We start from the raw sequence: 25,224 nt of genomic DNA on the forward strand, positions 1-25,224 counted from the left end.
CCAAATTTGTTGACAATGCTGACACTGGTCAAGTGTGTTTATATCTTAGCCTCAATAAATCTTCTAAATTAAAAAAAAAAAATGTGCACATCGAATTTTAAAAAGACTAAAGCTCAAGGGTGCGCAGGAAATTAAATGCAATATTAAAGGGACAATTTTTCCATCACTGGTGCAGCCGACATTGCCTTTTCATACGCGTCCAGACCTGCTCAGTGGGAAAAGTCACATCTGAATCTAATCCCAGAGGCAGAAACACGTGTGTCGTATCCCCATAAATCACAGCGCCGATCGGAACGGCGTAGCATATGGAGACACAGAGACGCTTCTCCCACTGTGGACTCTGTGTCGTGTGAGCAGCAGCTTCACACACAGAAACGCACAATGGGCTGAAGTGGCATTCTTGAACCTCGGCCCAAACACCCCCCCACCCTACACACACACACACACACACACACACGCACACACACACACCCAGGAGCCGCATGGACGGCGACGAGCATTCGTCTCCGCTAAGTGCTACAAGTATTCTGGAGTTTAACAAAGACAACAAAGGCCTCTCCTTTTTTATTTGATCCCGTCTTTCTTCGCTTCTCTTCCTCCTCCTGGTTGTTCCTGCAGCAAATCTCAGTCTGCACAAACACTCTTAAGGAATCTTAAAAAACAATAGTGGAATTAGTGGTCCTGCAGACACAACATGCTGTCAGCTGCACTCCAAAGCCTGCTGCACACTCACTAAATACCTTATATGTTTTAGAAGCTGCCCCTTTTGAAGTACTTTATCGTACTCCATGTACACCCTGGCGACCACGATCTCGACTTTCTAATATGAAGAATTTAGGTTTATTATGTTTGCTGGACAGCATTAAAAAAAAAAAGTGACTGTTGCAGCACATTTGGAAAGGAAAGGTCCAGGAATGTGGGATACTGTATAAATATTACCACATACCTTCATGGTTACAGTCTCAAAATAGTTTTGCAACTTTCTGAATTACATTTTGACCACAATAACCATATTAGATAATAACTTTAATACAATTTATGCTCTTCTGTTTATCACTCTGAGAGGTACTTGTAAAGTGTCCATGGTTGGTTGTCGATCTGGTCGATTCTGTTGATGGCACATTGATATTGATGCAACAAAAGTTGACTGTACTATTGATCAACTGAAACAACTTTTCCACTGGTGACCTTATGCGATCGTTGGATTTGGTGTGGCATTAACATTACATCTTTTAAAGCTCTTTTTAAAAAAAAATTTTTTTTATCTTGGTTGACAGTCCAACACTCAGCAGACTAACTTGTTGCCATATCCCGTTGTACACGTCTGTCTGTCCAAATACTCCGCCGTACTTTAACAGTGGCTGCAGTCACCGTTCAGAGCATCAGACTGAACTGAAACAGCAGGTTGCAGGTTTCAACTTCGCTGGCTTCAGTTAACATTCACGTTAACGCATTAACTACACACATTTTGACGATTGCGGTAAAAAGCCTTTAATTACTACAAATGCTTTGTAACTCGACTGCGAACGTCTTTTATTGGTTGAGAACATTTTAGAGATCCAGACATGTAACTGTAGTTATTGACAGATTAAGCTGTCATGTTATTTTAAAGACTGAATTCTTCTTCTTCTCCCTGAGCTGGCGCCGAGGTTACAATGCAGAGTGAAGAAGCTCAGCCAGGCTGCGATGTGCAAGTGTAGGTGTGCTGAAGATGTGGGTTGACATGCTGCATCAAGTACAGGCACAAGACGAATAAGCACCTGCTTCTTTGGGAGGCGATGAGGGGAGAGCAATGGTGCGACCAGAGCATGTGATAAAATAGGCACCGTGCTCACTCAGAGTCTAAATGACAATATTCTGATGAGGAAGTCTCCTCTTTCCCTCTCAGAGCTGTATCGAGATGCTTCGTGCCTTTTCATCAGCACACATGAAACATGCAAGAAATTCAATTATAACACAGGGGCCATTGTGTGGAGGAAACAACCTGACAGAATTCCAGGGCTTACCCGGTGGTGTGCAGGTATGCTGCCTCTAAAATGCAAAGCAGGGTGCAAATATGTCAGGTTACATAACTTTGACAAACTGGAAGCCCTTTGCTGTTTTCCTCCTGAGTTGTGCGGTGGCTGCGAAGGCTTTTTTGTTTGTTTGTTTGTTTTTGTTGTGCAGATGGACCAAAAATCAAACTCACTGAAATGATTCTAATCTCTGTTGCCAGTCCAGCCAAGATCACAACAAATTATGAGTCAAATGATCAGACCTATGTTACGTTTCTGTCGTTGTCTTGTGCAATCAGTTTTTTTTTAATTTATATATTTATTTTTTAAGGTGAACATATTTTTTTTCACTCTGGAGTATAAGATATTAGACCATGGAGGATTCCATTCCATTTTGGAGGTGATCCAGATCCGGATTCTGGATCCAGATTAAATTTGAAGGATTACTTCAGAGCTACATGACAGATTTTAACCAACATTGAAGTTGATTTGATGGACAATCTAGTTGTATATTTTGATTATCATCACAACTGCCATGGTTCTGCGGTGGTAAATTTCAAATACATTCCCAGGACATTGTGATACAAATGACAGTGAGAGTGAGGGATCAAAACAACAACAACCTTGGGATTGAAAGACTCACTTGGCCAACTGAACCAAAGTAAATCATTGTTTATTATTCTTTATTAAAAAAAACTATTTTAGTCTCTTTAGATCATTTCAACTGCACATCTGGGGAGGCGGGGACACAAATCATTCCGTAAGACATTGTTGATTGTAAAAATTGTTCCTAAGCATCATCAAATTTGTTAAAATGTGAATGCAGCGGAGATTTTCTCTCCGTCCCTTGTATTCTGTCAAAGCACCAAATGTGTCTAGTCAATTTTTAAATCGATGTCAAGGTAGCATGAGCAGCAAGCAAGCGTGAGCTGAGACATTCAAGGACAAGCGTGACATCAGTTGTCTGTATTTTTTTGAGTTTTTTTTAAAGATACCAGATCTTAAAACAGGTACATTTCATCCGTTATAGAATTGGTTTCTTCTCCTTTTTCTTCTTCTTTATATTCATTAGAATCTTCAGCCACCATTCATTTATCTCTAATACTTAATAATCTAATACTCTTTCCATACCCGGCTAAAGCCGGGCAGACAGGATACAGTTTGGACGAAGCTCACTCGGTGAGACTCGCTCACTCCTACAAAAACATTTTAAAGTTACTAATTAACCCAACAAGCATGTGTTTAGATAGTGGGAGGAAGCTGGAGTATCACTGGCCCGGGGAGAAACCCCTTCAGGAGACTGTATTTGTGACACGTTCTCATTGAACCGGTGAGGTTGGTTGCTTTATAACAAGATGTGGCTGAATCCCAAATAGGACTTTTGGGAAAAATAAATAGAAAGAAGTGTAAATCAGATTTAAGATCCCCTTGCAGACGTGCTTATGCTGGATTTACCGCATGTTGTTGATTATTAACTATAAAATGCACATATTTAGGAGCAGTGGGTTGATGTAGTTCACTGCCTCGGGTGCCGACTTTGCTCAGGAACCCAAGGTGGTTTATTCATCAGCAGTGGGATTCGAACCAGCAAATTTGCAGACACAGCATTTGCTTATCTTACCTCTATGAGTCGACAGCACTCTCAAGAACAAAACGGCTTATCTTAAAAGACATGTTTTTCATTGCCATTTGTTTTTCGATTTCATGTCTCGGTACCATGAAATAAGGTGATATTGAAGAACTGGGCTGGATGCAGACCAGTACACGGCCTCAGTAAGTACACATCAACCCATTACAGTGACCGACCCCACATCTTTTTATTAGTTGTGTGCCAACAGTTGGTCACTTGGATGGAATGCCTCTGTACTCAAACACAGATTGTACTTCATGGAATGCCTCCGTACTCAAACACAGATTGTACTTCCCGCCCTCGGCAGCATGATCTCACTGCGGCAGTCTTTACCATGTAAAGCCACCGCATGGTGAGTGATCGCAAACTGAAAAGCACACTTTTATAAATCCACGCCCACTTCCTGCTCTAAAAATAGGCTGTTCTTTTTTTTATTTTTTTATTTTTTATAAGGTCATTGGTTATATTGTTAGATAAACCCTCCGTCGGCCGGTGATGTAAGCCTGGGTTCGCTCGCTCTCCGTCCACACAGGCTGCGATTGGTCCGCGGCGCGCGCTTTTTTATCAGACGCAGAGAAAAGTCGTCCACTCCGGAGTTTGGCTGCCGCCAAAGAGTTAACAGGGATGATGACGGCGCTGTGTGGCTCACCGGGCAATGTTTCTCGGAGCCGGCGCTCTCAGGTTGACCCGTAGCCTCTGGAGGGGGTGTTCACTGAGTAGGTAAATGCGGCAGAAAAACACCCACACAACCGGGGGGGATTGCTTTTCAATTTTCCACCGATTCACCCTGAGCTGCTGTGGCTTTGCTGTCCTGACATTTCCCTTTGTTGGGCCTCCTTTCCTGCGCTCATGTGTTCAGAAAGTCCCCAGTTTACCTTCAAACACCTGCGGGAAAACCTGCTTATTTTTCCACTTCATTCATCTTCCCCTTTTGTGGACTCTGCTTTAGTTTTTTTTTTTTTTTTTTTTTAAAGCGTCTCGGACAAATCACATGAGCTTCCCTCACAACGCCGCCGTTGGTACAATCTGCTGGAATGTGGACGGTGTTTGATACAGGATCACTGTAGCCGGCGTATATTGTGTTGGGCTTAGTCGAGTCACTAAAGTGGTTCCAACAGGTGATTTCACAAAGCCACTCGCTCTGACTTCATCTGACAGAGACTGGAGTCGGCTTTCAGGATAAAAAAACAACAACATTACATTTGATATATTCTGTCATATTGTTCTAAAGCCAACAAAATCTGGTCAACAAAATGTTCCTGAGTGGCCACATGAAAAACTGACCGGTTCCGTTCAATAACGGTAGACCCCTTCATAAAAAAGGCATGTTTTATGGTTTTAACAAACGCCTATTCCCCGTCTGTATGTGTCAATTATTCATGTTGTGTCTTGTATTGTTTATTGAGATTGTCATTCTTACAGTGACTTCGAAATAAGTACTTAAGTTAACGACAAGAAATAAAACGGCACCTGATTCATCATCTTTAATTACCTACGGCCACCAAAGCTGCAGGATTTATAGTGCCGAGCCCCGTTTTTATTTTTAATTTCCCATTAAAAATCGGTTTTCAGTTCATTTGTTTCAAATGACAAAATCATAAATGTGTAGTGAAGCAACCCAGAAACTTGAGAATGACTCCCGTGTAAAGAGGACCAAAGTCAACAGCCTCCATGTCAAGTGACTCCAGTCAAGAATCCCCCCCCCCCCCCAAAAAGGAGAGAAAAATGAGCTTAGCAAAGTAAATTTTATTCCTTGTGTTTGTTTTTATGAGTCAGCTTTTGTCTTCCCAGGTCAAACTGACCCCGTCTGTTTTTGCTGCTTTCAAAGCATCAGATAAAGATAATCACTGAATCGTTTGGTTTCACCTCACGCAACTTTCAAACACAATCAAATATATCTTACTCTTATTCTTTTTATGGGACGGTATCATATACCTAATTTGCATAAAACTATACCCAATTTATATATTTTTTTTACAGAAAAAGCTGAAATTTTGAAATCACACACACACACACACACACACACACACACACACACACACACACACACACACACACACACACACACACACACACTCCAGTACGAGAGTTTTGGTGCTTGTGATATTCGGACCACCCAGTCTTTGTTCTTTTAAAGTGACGACTGTAAACAGTGAAGCTCACTCCGTACGAGTCAGCGGGAGCAATGACACGAGGACCAGCACTTCACTGCGGCCATTGACCGGGCCGGGGAGCACACACACACACACACACACACACACACACACACACACACACACACACACACACACACACACACACACACACACACACACACACACACACACACACACACACACACACACACACACACACACACACACACGCTGACGACGTTATGAAGTGAAGAAAGCGCATGTTTCTGTTGTGGAATTGTTAAAAAGATGATGAATCGGCGGAAGAATCCCGGTACTTTGCACAATGCTTCATTGCACTATGTCATTATAAAATAAGTCCAAACAGCCTAAGAGGGTTAACTGAGTGTCATTTGTTCCTTCCTGGCTTGTTATGCCAGTCTAAATTTAGACTTGTTGGAAAGAGCTGATCTAAATACAACTTATGTAATATTTTTGTAATTGTAGAAGATTTCCAAAACATCAATTTTCCCTGCTTGGTGGCAAAAACATAAATTGTTCTAATTTGGGACCCGTAATCAGCGTCTCATATACTGTGTGTTTTCAGATCAGTATTTTGGGTTGGTTATCATTGGTCGGTTCCAGGTTGCAAGGAAATGTTCCGTCAAGTGAGCAATCGGTTGTAACGTGTTCAAAACGTGCGTCGTCCGTGCGAAAACACACACCGTCACAAGTCACACCTGCTCATTATCCAAGTTAGTGATATACGCAAACAAGTACAGAACATGCTGTTAGGTACACAAAGCAGTCGCCTAAAAGTGTCTCACAGTCACGTAAGCGTTTGTTTGGTTTTCCTCGTCCTCGTCTGTGACTTATTAACCTAATCCAAAAGATACACTTCAGACTAATGCTGATTGGTTCACATCTTATCCTTCTCTTTCCAAACCAGCCGATAACTTCTGGGCATTAACCAATAAAACGGTTTATATCTTTATTTTTAAGACAATTATATGTTGTCACATAAATATTGTCTCTTCGTGCGCATTAGTCGTCGATCTGACTTTTTAATATCAGTGGAAGGCCTCATCCATATCAGCATGTGTTAAATGGTCTGAATGGTAAATTCATGTATATTTGATTCTTAAAAAACAAAGCACAAGGTGTTTTGGGAACACAGTGGGCCAATTCATCTGCTCCGGCCTTATAAGGTCCTGTTGTACGCCAGTCTGAATGAGCCGCATCGGTCTGTGCAGACTGAACACACACTTTCTACACGCTGCTGTGGTTTGGTCACTCGTAACTTTAGACGATGACCCGAGACCAACAAAGCTCCGATCAGTGGAAAGATTCTCAGTTGGTGTCTTAAGTTTGAAATGCTTGCGCACGAACTCCTTGTGTCATAGTTTACAGCAATCTGTCCTACAATCTGAGGTGATGACACTTCGTGGTTTCTAGAGCTTTTATTTTATTTTGTCAATATTTCAAAGGAAGAAACTATTACTCGGTGCATCCTGATGCGCGTGTCAGTTAAAAAGTGTAATCACTTGTGTAGAGTAAAGCCACGGAGGTTTTTTCAGATGGTTGTGCTTCGACATGAAAAGGAAGCAAAGGGATGCAGAGACAAGAGACTGGGATGCAGTCCAAAATGGGAATTTTAAAGAAGCACAATTAAGCAGTGCTGTGACAGAAGCATTTATTGCTTTAAATGTACCACATATTGTTCTTCTAAAGTGTTTTAAGGTTCCATATTCACGTCCTTACATAGGCCTGTTATACAGGTAAAACGAAGGATTTTTCCAAGAGACAAGAGGGGAAAGAGCCCCTCTGTGAACTCTGCTCTTACGCAATCTCACTGAATGATGCAGCACTGCAGTGCAGGGATGCCCCTGTCATAGCTGCTGCATGAATATTTCATTGAAAGAGCCCTTCTGGTGTTTTCCAATTTCTTGCTACCTCCGGCTGCATTTAGACTCGAACCTCCATGTGTATTTCCAGCCTGGTTTTGATGTCTGGTGTCACGTGGGTCCTTCACATTCACTCATTAAAGACTCATTAGAAGAGAAGGCGTTCCTCTGGGAACGTCCAACGCTCGCTGGCTTTCATCTCCTGACGAGTGGATGTATCTCCAACGCGTGGAGGCTGATCCAGAACACGGAGAGGCGTTCATTTTCACCGCTGAGTCGCAAGTCGCCTTTACGGCTGTAATAAGCAGGGATAGCAGATTTCAGGAACACGTCAACCTCCTATGTTTATTGTGTGTATGAAGCGGCGACTAGAAAGCCCTTTGAACTGTTTGAATACACTAACAATAAAGAATCTATCACATCCGCTGGGCAAATAAACAAATAAACACTCTCATGCCTGAAATAGGTTTACAATATCACCTGCTGTCACATCCTGATCCATCCTTTTGTTATCTTGTGGAGAACGTCATATTACCTTCGCCACATGTGTGAACGCACACACACCTGCAGCGGTGACACTGCTACAGGTATTCAGCTTAATTATTTACTTTACGACAACAAATTACTCTCAGAACAGGCTGGAAACATCACGAAGGACCTGTTTAACTTTTTAAAAATGCTGCTACTGCACACGCGCACCATGGCCAAAGTAAACCTTCTGCACATGAGCGAGTAGATGGGCAATAACAACAATGGCAGCCTCCAGAGTGTCATGACTCCCCGTCCACATTCTCCTGGGACTTGGAAGTTTTATAGTTGAGTCACCTGTTATGGCGGTAATGCAACTCTAAAGAGGCAATCTGCCATTAAACGAAGAAGTCACCTGTAATAACAATCCAACTTGGTTGTCCGTCAATGCAAATGTCCGTGTAATTGCGAATTATTAACGTTTATAGCATATTGTTCTCTGTTTCAATAATGAAACCACACACACATGCAGCAAACAACAGCATTGACCAACGGTCCACGTAAAATCTACATTGTTTTTAGCAATACTGCCGTTTCCGAGTGAACGGCTGTCGTTTTCAAAAAAACTTTTCTGAAAGAAAAAAACCAAAGCGATGCATTTTCACTTGAAACAAAGTCGTGTTAACTTGGCCTTTGCTTCGTATTGATACAACAACATCTCATGGTTGCAGCAAATTTGTGGTTTTTGTTTGATTGGCATTTGTTAATTGTACAACAAACTCATTATAGTTCTATATAAGAATAGACAGTCACTTCATGAGGAGGTTACTCTTAAAAAAGGGGGATATGTTAAGGTTAGGCAAGTAGTAGTTACAGTATGATTGCATTGACAGTTAGTTTAGAGCACGTGACGAGACATAAAAGAGAAAAGGTTTGTTACTTTATAGGGTTTTTTTTTATGTTTGTGTGGTTTTTCTTCGGCGTGGATGGCCGTCACGTGTTCGTTTTCTGCACACGTGACGGTATAATGCTTTATTTTTTATAAAGGCCGCTTTAATGAACCACACTGAAACAACCATGCGCTGTCTGGTCGTCATTATGTGTGTCGGACACATTGCTGTCTCTGCAGTATCCATTATTTCTTTCCCCAAGGGAGTGAAAGAAGTAATGTGTGCTATAGTTAGGATTCACAAAACAAGGAGTCATTGATTCCTTGAAATCCAACAAAGGAGTGCTCCCTTATAGCTTACGCTGTCTTCTTTATATTTGCTCACTCCCTCTGCCCAGAAGTGCAGGCAAAGTCATCAGGCCACACACATGATTCACGCTGTAGTCTAAAAAAATGTGAAATTCGGCAGATTAAGCCGTCTCTGTTTGCATGGCAAACAAGTGAGGCCGACCAGAGATCCGGAATTCAGACATGGCTTATCTTAGACAAACTTTACCCAGACGTGAACGACAGCTCAAGAATAATATCCCAGGTCTGGTAACTAAGCTTAAATCTCTTTTAGTCAGAAAGTTATTGTGTTCGAAAGTGTCAGATTTGTTTGGTTTCAAAACATGTTCGCAGTAATATACTTCAAACCACAGGAAGTGTGTGTCACACTCCGTTTATGTTACCAGTTAGAGGAGAAATAATGTTGCTGACCTGGAAATGGCTTTTCCAACAAACAGACTATTCATTTATAGTCTTACTGCTATGAGGCCTGCATGTCAGTACCAATGGTGTGTATGTAGTATAGAGATTTCCAATGATTGATTAGAATGCAAAAATGGTATTTGAACTAGGAAATATGTAAAAAAAATAGTTTACTTGCCAACTCCATTACTGTGCTCTGTGCAATCATTCTGGGTTGAACGCAAGTAAACAAATAAGGAAATAATAGTTTGTGGCGCATAAACATTTATTTTAATAATATATAACAATAACAATCCCAAACGTTAATTACTGTTTCATCTTGAGTGTCACATTCGGTTTTTAAAAAGTGTGTCTTTGCCCACGTTTTCCATATACTGTCTAGTTTTTCTTTACTTCATTCGGACGCCCCCGAGTCCCTCAGCACAGCCAGCAGCTGTGATTGGTTGAGCACTGATGGCGTCGCTGCATCGCTGATGTGAGTGGCCGAGCTTGAATTTCTGCATAATTACACCCACTGATCCATCTTCAGGCTCTCATGAATGAATCACTGCTGCACCTACAACCTACACGGATCCACTTTGAACTGCCCACACAGTCAGCATATATTCCCCTCATACCCTTGTGATTACAAAAACGCTCTGAAATTGCATGAAGAAGTGGCATGTCAACTTGTCGCTTTGGACAGAGACAAATTTATATGCAGTTATATTAAATGATTGATTATTCAGTATTAATTAGACAAAGTCTAATATGCCATTCTGACATGTGGGTCTGGAGCAAATAGTATAAACTCTCGACTGTCTTTCTGTCTTTTATCATCCTCTTCCTGCTTGCTCCCCTCCCTATTCGCCTCGTCTACTGGTTCCCTGTGTCTGCCATGACAAGGATTCATGCATTGAAGCCTCAGAAACGCCTCTTGAATACAAACCAAACTCCTGCATTCTCTGCGACTGGCGGTCGGAGGGGGGGGTGGGGGGGGATCTGCGCCTTTGAGGCGTTTCCCAAGAACAAGACAGGCCAGCCTGCTGCTCACTTGATGGGACACGTTGACAGATCTGTCTCTCTCAGTCTTGGCTTCAAAGCTTTACAGACTTTGAGGCTAAATGTGGACTTTAGGTGCCAGGCAGGTAGTCTACCTCATTAGCCCACGGTGAGCAGTCATCCTCTGCTGGAGGATGAAACAATCAATATCAGTGCTGCATCCAAAGCTCTTGTTCCACTTGCTGTGCACAATGCAGAGTTAGCCCCAGTGCCTGTAGCGAACTGTTGTGGACATAAAAATGACTAACAGCTGACTTTGCTGCCATGGTAACTCCTCCAGAGCTCCTCCTATACTCCCCTCTGGTTGCTGTTCCTCCCGTATGTCCACTTTATGTACCGTATTGCAGCGGTGGCTTTTTTTCATAGCAGGACTGAGGGATTAAAGCGATTGTTCAACACGATTAACAGTAAAATTCTACATGCAAATTAAGAAACAACGACACAGGAAGATGCACATATTTGTTCCCGGACTATTGAAAATAAGGTTGAATCAAATTGTTGGTGCACTGCATGCCTAATGAAGTTCATCGTTCCCACAGTGAGGCATGGTGGTGGGAGCACCATGATTTTGGGCTGCTTTGCAGAGTTCATCACAGCAGTGATTTCCAACCAGTGGGGGATTCAAACATAAGGCCTGTTGGCCAAAAGGCTCCAGTGCGTCCCACCAATTCAGTCATAAAGAAACAGTGCACTTAGAGTTCCATAGAATATGGATTTATTGAATCGATGGACAAATTTAGAGCTGAATGCATCATTTGCGCTGAAAAACTGAAGAATGAAAGTTGGGAAAACTGCAAGCTGAAGCAGCACCAGATCAGCAAACAGCTTGAAGACGACGTGTCAACCCAAAGAGTTTATCCTCACTGAAAAGGAACTCGTCATTACAGAGTGTAACGAATAAACTGTATTTCACATATTGGTGTGTGAGGCAGTTCCTTCAACTTCTGTTTTGTACATGAATGCTATAATCTAATCCGACACTGTTGTCTTTATTCTTGGCAGTTGAAAGAGAAGTGGTGCAGAAGAGGACTTTCACCCGCTGGATGAACCTCCATTTAGAAAAGGTTTGTACAGAACTTCCAAGAATCCGCCGAGAATACTCGAGGAAAAAAAACCTAAAAAACAAGAAACAACCTTTCCTGCCGTTATTGCTTTCTCTTCACTGTCTGGGTGCGATGCGATGGTGTCTTTTATTGCCGTCCATTCCAAAACGTGGGGCGGCTCTGTGTGATTACCCACTCGTGACCACTGTCACGGTGCCGCCGGAACACGCGCTCGATATAAACTGCAGCTGCAGCCTCACTAAATTATAGATGTGGTTGTGTGGGACCGTCTTTGCGTTGCATTAAAGTTTCATTGGGCTGTAAAGTGTCAGTCTGAGCGCAGCGCGTTAACGTTACAATGCTGATAAGGCGGTCATTTGCCCGACGTGGGTTTCCAATGTGCTGGTGCAAGGAGGAAGATCAATGAACCACATTCAGAATCAATATCAAGTGAAATTGTTGCTTCAATATTGTAAAACTAAATGACTATTTAGGTGCTAATAATCAAAAGGGCTCCATTTTGATTCGATAAAGCTTCATTTACTGTCATTCATTTCACTTTTGTTGTTAAATTAACATCCTTGACACTAAAAAGGTGCTATATAATCCATTACATTTCCGTCCTCTGTGACCGGGTGACAGTTTGAAATGATTTTTCTCTGCCTCAGAGAAACTGATAATCACAAACAAGCAATTTCCCTATTTGTTGATTTATTCAAATCGTGCATTCTTGACGCCGTTTGTTTCGCTGTTCCACCAAGTTTTTCCACTTTTTGTAGAAGCTGTTTCATCGATTTCAAAATGTTTTACTGGTAGTGATTTTGAAAGGTTCGCACAAAAAGCAAAAGAGGACTATTATTGATGTGTTTTTAAGCAGCGTTAGTTATTCAACGCTCCCAAATCCCCCATTTTCTTTGTCACTCTCCCTTATATAAGTGTAGATATGTGAATGTGTACTGGATGTGAAAATAGACTGATATCAAATCTAAGCCTTTTCTGAGTTCTCTGATTATATTCTGATCATGAATGTTGCAGTTATTTCTAACTTGATCTGTTGTTTGTATAAAAAAATCAACACAGATGTCTGCAAAGTGTCGTTTCTGCTCATCGAGCGTCTTAATCTGCTCATTAGGAGGAGAAACAACCTGCCACCGGCTCTAATCTGTGATTATCATCAAGTAACCAGCAGTTTTATATTTGTTCTTTTTTTGAAGCGAAGTGTTTTTTTTATTTATTTCTGGTCTATTATAAAACACACCGTAGAGTCAAGCATCGTCTGACTGATGAGTTCCTTTTCTTAACAAGATTCCTGGTAATATTAATCTAGTTGCTGTCAGAAACACAAGCAGGATTTCGATCAGACCTCTACCTCCGCGTTAAAAGTGTCCAATATATTTCAGTTACATGCAGTGATGTACAGAGTGGACAGAATACAATTTCTCTTCTTCGAACGTGCAACTCATAAAGGCAAAATCGGTAAATTAAAAAAAATGTTTTATGAATGTTTTGTTGTACCACGGAGTTCTTGAGAAACTATAACCGTGCGGCAGAATGTGTGACGTCGCGTGTAAACAAGGGAGTGTGTCCGCGTTTTGGTATCCATGGCAACCGTGTTACCGCCTCTTAACATCAGCGATTGCTGCTCATCACAGCAGTCGCACGATTTTCAGCTCAGCCACAATTTGTGAACAAACATAAACACATACATACACTGTGTTTTCTTACAAAAATAGCTTGCCTGCCAAAGTATTTTAGCGCCTCTCTTCAGCATCAAAAACCTCCTAATTCTTTGGTTTCTGTCCCTGCCATAGTAACGATACTATCCTAACTCACCTTACTGTGTTTACACTGGCGTGCGATTTCTATAGAGCCTCTCGGTTCCACTCCTGAGCTTTCCTTCAGTTTCTGTTTGTCATTTTTTTGGGCAGGGGTGAGTCACAGTGAGCAGTGAGTTGGAGTGTCTGATCAAGCCTTTTGTTTTGTCCTGCACAATGAGCCTCTCTTCTGCTACTCACTGTTTTGGCTACGTGTCAAAGCTCTGACCCACTAATTGACAATCATGCATTTGTTTTCTGTCATCTTGGAAAGTTCCAGCCCCCCCACCCCCACCCCCCCCCCCCTCCCCCCGCCCACTTCACCTCTGCCTGAGACTGCACATTTACCAGAAAAGCATGTGTTTATGATGATTTGTTTTGATAACCGGACTCACTGTGGCTCATTCATGGTGTTTTAAAAGGAAAGCTACCTCATTTGTACAGTGGGTTGTTTGTTTTTGTCTCTTTAAAAGACATCACTGTGGATTTATGTCTATGACGGGGCAGCGGAGTGCGATTGACAGAGAGGGAAGCGTTGCTTTACACTGAATTCAACACTACACCGAGCGGATTACAGCAAATTTTACACAAGCTTTGTGTTAAATTGGTTCATGTCACCGGTGCGTCGCAGATCCTGCGGTTTTTTTCTGAAGCGTGACAAATTCGCCTGTAACAAGAATCGCGGGTTAATTAGTGCAATAATTAGTGAAACCAAATACTGCAGGCTGAAATCCTCAAAATCTCACCTTTTTATCTGCTGACAATTGCATATAATTTAGTATTATTGCTTTGGAATATTTTATTCAATTTTCACAGACAAAGCAAGAAGACTCTCCTAACTAAGTGCAAATGTATTTAAAGACTAAACATACATTCCAGTCATGGTATTTATTCCTGCTTTCTTTATTCCTCAGTGTGACCCGCCCATTGAAGTCAATGACCTTTTCCACGACATCCAAGATGGGCATATTCTCATGGCCCTGCTGGAGGAGCTCTCTGGCTGCAAACTGGTCAGACTTAAAATAGTTATTTGTTTTGTTTTCTCTCATGTTTCCATATATACCCGCAGCACGGTCTGACCAATGCTACCACATGCCGTAGTGAACACAGTATTTGTTACATGCTTTATGTCCTCCTCTCTTATTTTCTAGCTTCATGGGTTCAAGAAGTCGTCTCATCGTATATTCAGACTCAATAACATCGCCAAGGTCCTGTCTTTCCTGGAGGAGAGAAACGTGAGTGTCACTGTGAGCTGCTGGGTCGTTTGATGAATGTCAAAGCTGTCGCCTCATAAAAAACTGCGCGCCCCCTCAGGTGAAGCTGGTCAGCATCGATGCATCTGATGTGGCCGATGGGAACTCCTCCATCATCTTGGGCCTCATTTGGAACATCATCCTCTTCTTCCAGGTTTTTGTTTTCTTTAATATTTTAAACCCAATTTTAATGGTGTAAATGTATTTATATTAATCTTTATTTATGTTAACTTTCTTAGTCTGTTTTTTAATTAATAGATTACCTACGTAAATTGATTTTGCCTCTTGGCCAGCTGTGGCTTTTCATTCATGTTTAATAATTTGCATTGTCACTTTTGATTAGACAAACCATCCAAGTTGCACTAAATTATTTGTTTCAATGTGACCATCTTTCAAATATGCAGAAAAACATCTATTGTCAGATCCTGGGCCATCTCGACTTCTAGTCAGGGACAGGGGAAAAAAATGGTGTTACCGATGTGTTTTTTTGAAGGTAGTATAAGTAAAATTCTCCTAACTCCTGTTTTTGGTGTAACAGGCTTTTTCTTTTAAATAATTTTTCTTGCACTTAATTCAGTTAATCTTGGTAAACATGAACTGTGTTTGTCACAGCCATTCATGTTAGCAAAAGTGGCGCCATAATGAATATTTCTTGGTAGGGACAAAACTCCACGGTGGAAATAAATGACTTCAGCTTGTCCGTGTGAAATGGAAAAGCTGACAGCTTAGTGGTAATACAAGTCTCGTGGCTGCCGATGAGCTGCAGGTAGCATGCAAACAGCTGACTTATCATTTTCTCACATAGTGGAAATCTCCTCCAGACCAACACCAGTTACTCTCAAATTGTTTTCACAAGCTGCGTATCGCCAACAGTGAAGAGTAAACTGATACTCCTGCGAAAAGTTCCCTTTTAAGTCCAACTTTCAGCCTGAGACAGATCATCTGGATGTTCGAAGGAGTTTAATTTTGATTTAGATTTGCTTTTGATCTGGTGAAGTGTTGCCGTCATGTGTCCTGGTTACCGCGGAAACCATTATGTAATAAATCCTGTTGGAGACTTGGGCTTTATCTGACTGTTATCTTTCAACAGGATTTTGAACCAGAACAGCTTCTATATTGTACCCACTTTATTCCCAAAGTAAGGTTTATTCTCCAATTTGTATTTTCATGCTAATCCCACACACGCTTGTTTTTGATCAAGGAGTTGAAAGCAGCCTGCAAACCACTCAGGAGTTGGATATTATTTATTATCGTTCAGCAAACTGCAAGCTCAAGTGTCGGCATGAAACACTTGGGTAAATAATCCCCAGGAACATGTTTGGATCTGATGCCCAACAGCTGAACCGAGGCAAAACAAGACAGAAAAGGAAGATAATCTGGCTCTCACTTTCCACCCAGATTAAGGAACTTACCGGGAACATCAGGAGCCAGTTCCCCTCATGCTCCAGCCTCTCGTCCATCCCAACCAGCTCGGACTCCGACGCGTCCTTGTGCAGCACGCCATCAGATGAGAGACAGTCGGCCTCCGCAGCCATCAGGGAGCACAGCAAGGCCATTAAGAAGCTGCTGCAGTGGGTACAGAAGCGAACACGCAAGTGAGTCAACATGACGTTATCGTCTCTTTTTCTCAAAGTAATGCTTTTTTGTGAATGGGCCCGAAACATCAAATATGTCCTGTTACAGGTATAGCGTTGCGGTGCAGGACTTCGGGAAGAGCTGGACAAGTGGTCTGGCCTTTTTGGCCGTCATCAAGTCCATTGACTCCAGCCTGGTTGACATGAGGAAGGCCCTTTTGAGAACTGCCAGGGAGAATTTGGAGGATGCCTTCAGGATAGCCCACTACAGCCTGGGCATACCACGCCTCCTGGAAGCTGAGGGTAACAAGATTACAATTTATGACTGATATTTTTTATTTTTTTTTCAAAACCATTAGATATTTAATTCAGAAAACCACTTAGTTTAATCAGATTTCTCTTAAGAATTTTTCGATGTTGCTGGGCCCACTGATCTGCTTGTAACTGAACTCGATATTTATTTATTTTCTTTTAACTTTCATTCTCCATTGTTGTAACATTATGCTGGATTGGATTGGATGGTTATAGCACCGGTAGTTAGTCTGAATGCTGTAAAAATGCACAAAAGTCTATATAGAATTGAGTTAAGAGGCTATGTATCCTCACTTGTGGTGCCGACTGTCTATAAAATTCATAAATCATCACAAGTGTCAAAACTGACTTAAACGGACTTCTTCCATTCCCTGAAAGAACTAAGATGTGGTCATCTAATTTTCTCCAGCGGTAGTGAAAGTGGCGACTGGAGTTTGGGATTGTGAAAGAGCTCCACTGTTTCTGTGTCAAATCTCAGTACAGAACACTTTCTGTCATCAGATCCCGACCAACACATTGGAAAGAATCAAAGCACTCCTGGAACATGTGTAAATACACACTGATCAAATTTGTCCCGGGTGACCTTGAGGTCCTGGTGTTGCAGCCGTTTCATAAACTGTAATTTTACTGGAATCCTGAAAATTCCTCAATTACGAACATTTTAGCAGAACAAAGTTTTATTTAGAAAACCTGAGCCAGAGTTCACAGTACAATGCACCTTTGAAAAAACAAGAAAACACTGTCCCATTGTCATAGACCGGTTCTAGTTATGCAAGTTTGCTCTAACTGTCCATTAACTCAAGGAATTTCACCAGCAGTGTGCCTTAACCCGTATTTCAAAACTAACGTGTCACATATATGTGCAATGACATTTGCTATTCAGGCAAAGTGTGAAGACAACTGCCATTGTTCCTTTTTTAATGTTAGTTCTTTAAAGCTTTATTGATTGTTCATGTGGCCCCGTTTTAACGACGGTTTGCTGTTTTTTCTGTCTCTCAGATGTGACAATTAATGCACCAGATGAGCAGTCCATCATAATGTATGTGTCACAGTTCCTGGAGCACTTCCCTGGCATAGAGGAGGTATGAGATCTCCACAGTGCCTGGACGATACTAATCTGACATATATATATTATATAAAACACCAATTTTATACCCTTGAAATTACGTTCTCATCAGTTTTGTGTCGTGTCTATGTTTCTCTCTAAGCCGGAGGAAGCCCACCAGGTCATTGAGCGAAGCATCTCAATGGGCCGACTCCACTTCCGTGACAGTGAGCCGGACTACTTGAGGAACGGCACCTATCGAAGCAGAGTGAAGGAGAGGTCCCACATGTTCCAGAGGGATTGCGGGCCCAAACTCCCGCCGAAAATTCTGATTTCATCCGTGTCAGAAGACAGAGGCGTCATGTCGCCAACTTACAAGGTGGCCGCAGCTCGCTCGTGGTCCAGCGAAGACTTTTTAGCCGATTCCTCCCAGGATGCAAATATTCCCGTTGATGGGCTTGAAGACCCAAAGAAACCTGCGAGCGAGGTTTCAACTGACCCAACCTCCATATCCCCACAACTGTCTTCTACCCATTCGCCCACTGACTGCTCACTGCCTGAATCGGTGACCGCAGAGTCGGTCGTTGGCGACTCTGCTATCAGCTCACCGGACTCCTGGGTGGAGAGCGAGTTCAGCGTGATGGCGGATAAGTTCAGTGAGAGCCGGAGTGACAGCTCTCTATGTGACAGCGGGACAACCTGGGATGTTTACCGGGCGACCCCTGTGGACGTAACGCCACTCGATGAAGGATTCGTCCCGTCTTCGGAAGACGGAGCCCTAGATGAGCAGTCGCTGGCTGGGTCATATATCGATGAAGGAATTTACTCGCTGAGCTCGCTGGAGAGCGCACAATGCAAGGACCAAGGGCATTCCGAGGAAAAACAAGTCGATGTGCTGGATGAAAACGAGAGGAACCACAACCAGAGTGAGGATCAGGCAATAGAACATGTGGCTGCTGAGGAGAACCTTCCTGAAGCTGACAAACCAAAGCAGGTGCCACTGAGCTCTAGCAGTAATCCGCCCGCCCCTGATCGCTTTGAAAAGCTTGTTGAGCAGAATAGTTTGGATGCGAGCGCTTCAGGTGAACACAGAGGAGCTAAGGAGGAAGTTCACCATCAAACTGACAGTCTGCGACAAAGGAATAACCCTGAGGAGGGTGGAAACAAACGTGCAAGTGAGAAAACTGGAAAGTCGGTGGATGAGTCTGAATTGTTAAATGAGACAAATAAAGTGCTTGTAAAAATAGAGGAGGACTCAAGTGAAGAACTTTCCCCAGAAGGTTCAGACGAAAAGAAAACAAGAAGTCAAGACGGAGCCTCAAAAACACACCCGGGCCTAAATATCCCTTTGATTGCAATTTTAGGTGCATCACAAGAGCTGGATGAAGAGGAAACTTGTGATCCAGGAGGACAAGGTCACACCGGTGACGATGCATGTGAGCAAAGAGAATCTGGGCATGATGGAACAGGTGCCGGTCGAAATACAAATGATCAGGGTTTCACCTTCAGCGAAAATGATGACCGGATTCCTGCTGAGCTTCCTTCCATCTTGGTTTCAGAAGAAGGAGAAAATAAACATTTAGAAAATAGAGACGGGCAGAACATTAGCCACTCATCAGATGCGGATGGTTGTACGGACACAACAGTTAACACGGAAATAAGTGAAGCCAAACAGAAGTGTGAGGCTCTTCGCGACAAATCTGAGACGGCGTCGTCTGAGGAACAACTGGACAAAGCAGACAGTGGAGCGGCGAACGCACAACGGAGCATGTTGGCATCGGTCAGCTTGGAACAGGAGGCTGGGATTTCATGTGAGGAACCAGCGGGTGGAGCCGCAAACAAGGACTCGTTCTATAAGGACTTGGAAAGATGTTCTCCTCCAGAGGACCTCGGTGGCGGTCCTATTGAACCCATGGATCTGTTCTACCCTGACAAAGAGGAGCTCATGTTTACGGAGCCACCTGACACTGAAATGCAGAGTTGGCCCTCTGTTTTGAGCGTGTCTGCTCTCCAGCCGGCACCAGCTTCAGAGGTTTCACCAGACGACCAAACACCCAGCCTGCTGGACGGAGACTTCAGTGACGGGCCGGACTTGATGCAAGAGCAGGAAAAGGTACATTTGAGTTTAATCAAAAAAAAGATTCTTTTACAGCAATGCAGTCTCATTAAGTTTATGGGTCAAAAATCCTTTTCTTTTCATCTTGAAATATACTGAAAATCCATTTTACAGACATGTCCATCCTTATGTGGGGAATACCGACAGCTTTATTTGTCTAAAACAGTCTTGAAAAGTAAATTTTTTGGGGAAGATATTATTTTATCCACAGATATTTTGCTGACGACACTTGTTTGACATTCAGATATATAGATGATTAAAAATAACTGTATTGAGGGTGTCTAGATGCATTTATTGTGGAAAAGGTTGTGAGTCTAGGTAAGGCTGTGGTTCCCACCCCCTTCTTGGGTGCGCAAGAAATCCAAGACTGGTATGTTCTGTGTCGACAAAGTAAAAACAGCTTTGAATTTGTACGTAGAGTGAGTATCGATTCGACATCTGTTACAAGCTCAAACCCTATTTGATATGTCGCCTTTTTAATGCAAACAACAACCTACTTTGGAACAACATCCGTCATATTTTACAAGCTGCAAAGACAGAATAGCGCCTGGTTGTTACTTCCTAAACAGTTAGTAGCTGTACCGCTGAATAATACTTAAATTTAGATATTTTCGATTTTTGTCATGGAGCTTTCAGTCTGCCTTTGCAAATACGTGTACGTGCTGATCCGAATGTCCGAACAGGAACACGGAGCGACGTGACAGCTCACACTTCCACAACATCACACCGAAGGTGCGGATGACAAAACAGACATTCATCATCCACAGTCGCACCTTTCTGCTCCACTGACGTCCGCTGAAAGCTTCGGGCCTCCTGCTTTAACGTGCTCATGTTGTGTCAAGATACACGAGGCGATCGCATTCAAAGTGAACACTGCATGAAAAACACGGCGCAGGGTTAACATCACTTATCTGTTGTTTACTGATTTCACACTCTCACCGTGACATTGTTGCCCTCTTGATATTTTCTCCACCATTAAGCAATCCCTCAAAACGATATTTACACAGTAACCTTCACCGACGGGTACAAGAGGGCCTGTGGGTTAAAAAAATGTGCCAAATATGCATGATATTTATAATGATGAACCTTTTTCATGTTTTGAGCATTTTTAAGCACGCACACTGATCTTCTCAAAACGTGAATTTGCTCGGTTATATTTTTCCAGTATTTGATCGAGTTAGAGAATACTTCATCTTGGAAACAGTAGATAAATACTGTAAACAGTGGGAATGTGCTTCGCAACTTATTTGCATTTTGGAAATTCAAATAATCCATCTTAAAGTCCCAGTGCCCAACATCCTCTGAAGGGATTAGTTATTATTTACATTATTTAATATTCATGCTCCATTCTGACTATCTCTTTCTCTGCTGTAGGTAATTAGTCTGCTAGAAGCTTTCCGTCTCTCCTCCCGTTCTTATCAGGTGGCCCCTGAGACGGACGGTGCTTCTGAATCCCAGGAAACGTGTTTGTTGACTCCAATATGCGCCGTGGAAAACATGGAGCCTGTGAGGTAGGCTTTCTATTCTTAGTCTGTCCCCGGGTTCACTGAGAAACAGACTTTACCCCCGGGGGGGAACCAGCGTTGTGGTAGCGGATGGGACTGCTCTGACCCGTCCTCCTACGTATTCCCATAAATGTACCGAGAGGAGATATTTCTGTAGGCTGGTGAACAAAACCAAGACCGGCCTTATCGGGACTGAGAGACTTTGTTCCCGTTCATGCTTTTGCTCTTAACAGACACACGTAGGCCGACATGTTTCGCTCCTTTGTCAAACGCAGCCAGAAACCGTCCGCAGCACTGTTGGAAAAAGAAAATCGGTCTAAAAACAGCTCGAGGGAGTCAGGAGTTGGCAAAACTGAATTGGAATCAAAGGAATCAGATGTGAGTCAGCTTCACAGCTATTTTGAATCACGAAGACGCTCTAGATTTTTCAGTTTGCTGAACCATCATTTGGAAATGGCGCTCCAAAAACTAAACAGTGCTTTAATAAATCAGACCGAAGAGGGTCACAAAGGCATCCCAGAGATTTCTCCAATCCGCAATTAAAAGAAAATTATATAAATGGAGATCACTGTGGGCCAGTAAGAGTAAAAGAAAAGCAGTCTCCACCAGCAGCTAAAAAGTGGAAAGAATCATCAGGAGTCTCATGTGTGCAACATCTTTAAATTGGACGCCGCATAGAAAACTACTGCTGCCTTGCTGGGAAACTTCTTCTGGACTGCCGATGCTGGTTGACCTGCTGGGGACGAACACGTGGTGTACTTGTAACGAGAATAGAGCACCACAAGCAAACGTTAGACCGTGAGCTGTACGATGAGTTCTGGGGCCACGATTTGGAGCGACTTTTCACCACGGGGTAAGAGAGCCATTCAAAGCAGAATCTGGCTGAGCTGAAGCAGTTCTGCAAGACAAAACTGGGCCAAAATTCCTCCTGCAGGTCTGATCCGCACCTATTGGCAGAGTTTATTTCTGGGTAATGCTCTCAAAGGAAGTTGGAAGGGTAACTCAATCCAGATTTATTTTGCTTCTTCAAGATGCACTCTCATGTGTTGAAAATACATCTAATATTATTGATATTTGTGCAATAATTTGGATTAACACATATTTTCTGGCCACTGTGAATCAGACCCAGAATTATTAAACAAAATAAAGTGTTGTCCAACCAGTTTAAGGATTTCGCTCTTCATAATATGCAGTGCTCTATCTCCTGCTGACTCTTGAACAAAGTGCTTTTGTCTCGTTAGAATCGACCCGAGTTTCATCACACAAGATGACATCCTGAGTCCTCCAGTTCTTCGCCACAGAAAAGGAGCCCGTCCAGCTGAACCCACGGTGGGTTTGACTCTTCTGTGTGCTTGAGTGTGGAGATATCACCAAACTAACTACTGCTGGATATTGACAGTTTGCGTCTGGTGTTTTCTCACTCGCAGGACAATCAGAGAGTTTCCAAGAAAGCCGACGAGGATGACTCTGATTTTTGGTAAGAACTTTTATATGAAAGATCTACTGATAACTACGCGTTGCCAGTAGCCTACGAGTTATCAGGCTTTTAAAACGAGTTGCACACTAGTGGCCTTACGCATTTTTATACTTAAGTACAAATACCGTACATTGCAAATGACACCGGAACAGGAATTAAACCATGACAGGTTCTAAAACTGGGATGATGTGTGGAATGTAAATATAAAAAAAGACTTGTTTTTCATTCACAACAAACATATGCAATGTTAAAAATAAGACATTTTGTGACCGTCACAATCTCTTAAACCTGTCAAAAGCTTTGGGAAGATTAGTGAACTTAAATAAAGTATTGAATTTCAAAAACAGACTTTTTTCAAAACAGCTTATAAAAAAAAAGAAAATTCATTAAAAGATCAGACTTCAGATATCGGCTCTCACCATGACCGTCACTGCACTGTTATCATGGGATCAGCTGCCACTGACTGACCGGCGTGTTTCCTGTTTGGTTGTGTTGATGTACTTGACATTCTCAAAGGGTGCATAAACACCCCGGGTCACCCCCTTAACATTGCCTCCACTTCATCGCAAGAGGTTGAAGGGCTGAGAACAGTCCAGTTTTAATAAATCTCTGTGTCGTCTCCACTTCCTGGAGTTGATTCAAAACGGGGGGCCCACTGCTTTAGAACACATTCAATCTGAGATACTCACAGGAAATGTTTTGTCTCTCAAGAAAAAACAGTTTATTATTGCAGGTTGTAAGAAACAACTTTATCAAGCGTCTGCATTGAACATGATTGGTCTACTTCCAGGATCCTCACCATGTATATCCTGCCTGTCTGATGTAGTTCAGTTTATACTTAATGTGAGTCGTTCTTTTTAATTAGCCTCACCTGAGCGTTTGCTGCTCTCACTTGCTCCGTTGCGTTTTGTGACCTTTCAATCTGACAGCATGCCGTTAAATACAGATCAGGTAGTTTTAAATACAGCTAAGGTGAGGAGAGTAACCGTAGAGTGCGCTCCAGTACAATTGTTCACGAGTATTGAAGGAGAGATTTTCTTCCAGTTAAAAAAAAAAAAAAAAAAAGAGGGCATCTTGCAGATTCGAAGAGGAGACGCATGTTAAGCTGCATTTGCATTTGTGTCGGAGGCAAAACGAGGAAGCGTCCACGAGTGCAGGATGAGTCATCAGACTCAGCAGTGGGGAGCCTTCCATCTTAATCCCAGGGTTGATCTTGAGCTGCGCGAGGATGTGCACTCAGGGAGCTCTTCCACCACTCTACTGTCCCTTTATAATACCCCCGCTCATCATCCTCACCTTCCTCCAGCGGATGAGGGAAGTTAGGGTGTGCAGGGGTTATTTTGTGCTTGTGAGAGTTTGTATATAAATGGTGGTTTTGTGTGTGTGTGTGTGTGTGTGTGTGTGTGTGTGTGTGTGTGTGTGTGTGTGTGTGTGTGTGTGTGTGTGTGTGTGTGTGTGTGTGTGTGTGTGTGTGTGTGTGTGTGTGTGTGTGTGTGTGTGTGTGTGTGTGTGTGTGTAGGTGCCGGGAGAACTGGGAGCTCCACCTTCTCCTGCTGCTGTGGCTACTGCTCTACTGTTTCTGGCTGCTGCCTCAGATGGACCTGAAGACACTGCCCAGCCTGCTGCTTAACCTCAACCGCTAACATACACACACACACACACACACACACACACACACGTAAACACACACACACACACGTAAACACACACACAGCTTAAGAAAGATTTTCGTCAGGTACAAATCTATGCCTAAATAAAACGACACATCCACAGCTCAACTGCCACTTCTCTCTGCTTTTCATAACGTGACTGTACTCAAACCTTAAATGAAGGCATTTGCTAGGATGTACATTTTTAACTCGTAGAGCTCGTTTCGTTTTAAAAAGTTTTTGCTTGTTCGCTTGCAGTGTGACCGTAAAAAAATGACTACAAAGGACATTTCAAATGTGGAAAAAAACCACAATGGAATAATGTTATTCTATATATATATATATATAAAAAGTAACATTTGTGTTTAACAGGATTTAAATGGAGTGGCTGTAGGAATACTATATAACAGGTCAAAGTGCAAATATATTCTTACAATGTTGGCAAATTTCTCCGATTTTTGAATACGTGACTTTCTAAATGTCTCTTACAGCTACCCCCTTTATACAATACTGCAGCTGTGCTCTTGAGACGTCCTCGCGGTGGTCCTGGCATTGCACCACAGATCATCTTCTGTGAGAAAGACACTGAACTGTTTGTGGTTTATTGCAGTGCAAAGCTGACAAAGCTCGTCGGGGAAGACTGCGC

General features: G+C 42.6%; 1 protein-coding gene across 1 annotated transcript in view; it reads left to right on the plus strand.

Annotated features, from left to right (window-relative positions):
• clmna (calmin a) overlaps nucleotides 1-24,572 on the plus strand; it is a gene marked incomplete at its 3' end in the record, with an annotated part of 34,252 nt that extends 9,680 nt beyond the window's left edge. Inside the window, exons 2-13 of the mRNA XM_080480934.1 lie at nucleotides 11,793-11,854; nucleotides 14,562-14,657; nucleotides 14,799-14,882; nucleotides 14,962-15,054; nucleotides 16,299-16,495; nucleotides 16,584-16,777; nucleotides 17,786-17,868; nucleotides 17,995-19,944; nucleotides 21,370-21,458; nucleotides 22,694-22,781; nucleotides 22,880-22,929; nucleotides 24,449-24,572. Of these exons, the coding sequence (XP_080337060.1) occupies nucleotides 11,793-11,854; nucleotides 14,562-14,657; nucleotides 14,799-14,882; nucleotides 14,962-15,054; nucleotides 16,299-16,495; nucleotides 16,584-16,777; nucleotides 17,786-17,868; nucleotides 17,995-19,944; nucleotides 21,370-21,458; nucleotides 22,694-22,781; nucleotides 22,880-22,929; nucleotides 24,449-24,572 (3,110 nt within the window). The remainder of the gene's footprint in view (nucleotides 1-11,792; nucleotides 11,855-14,561; nucleotides 14,658-14,798; nucleotides 14,883-14,961; nucleotides 15,055-16,298; nucleotides 16,496-16,583; nucleotides 16,778-17,785; nucleotides 17,869-17,994; nucleotides 19,945-21,369; nucleotides 21,459-22,693; nucleotides 22,782-22,879; nucleotides 22,930-24,448) is intronic.
• Between the last annotated feature and the right edge of the window lie 652 nt (nucleotides 24,573-25,224).

The sequence above is a fragment of the Lipophrys pholis genome, assembly GCF_963383615.2.
Source record: "Lipophrys pholis genome assembly, chromosome: 14".
NCBI lineage: Eukaryota > Metazoa > Chordata > Actinopteri > Blenniiformes > Blenniidae > Lipophrys > Lipophrys pholis.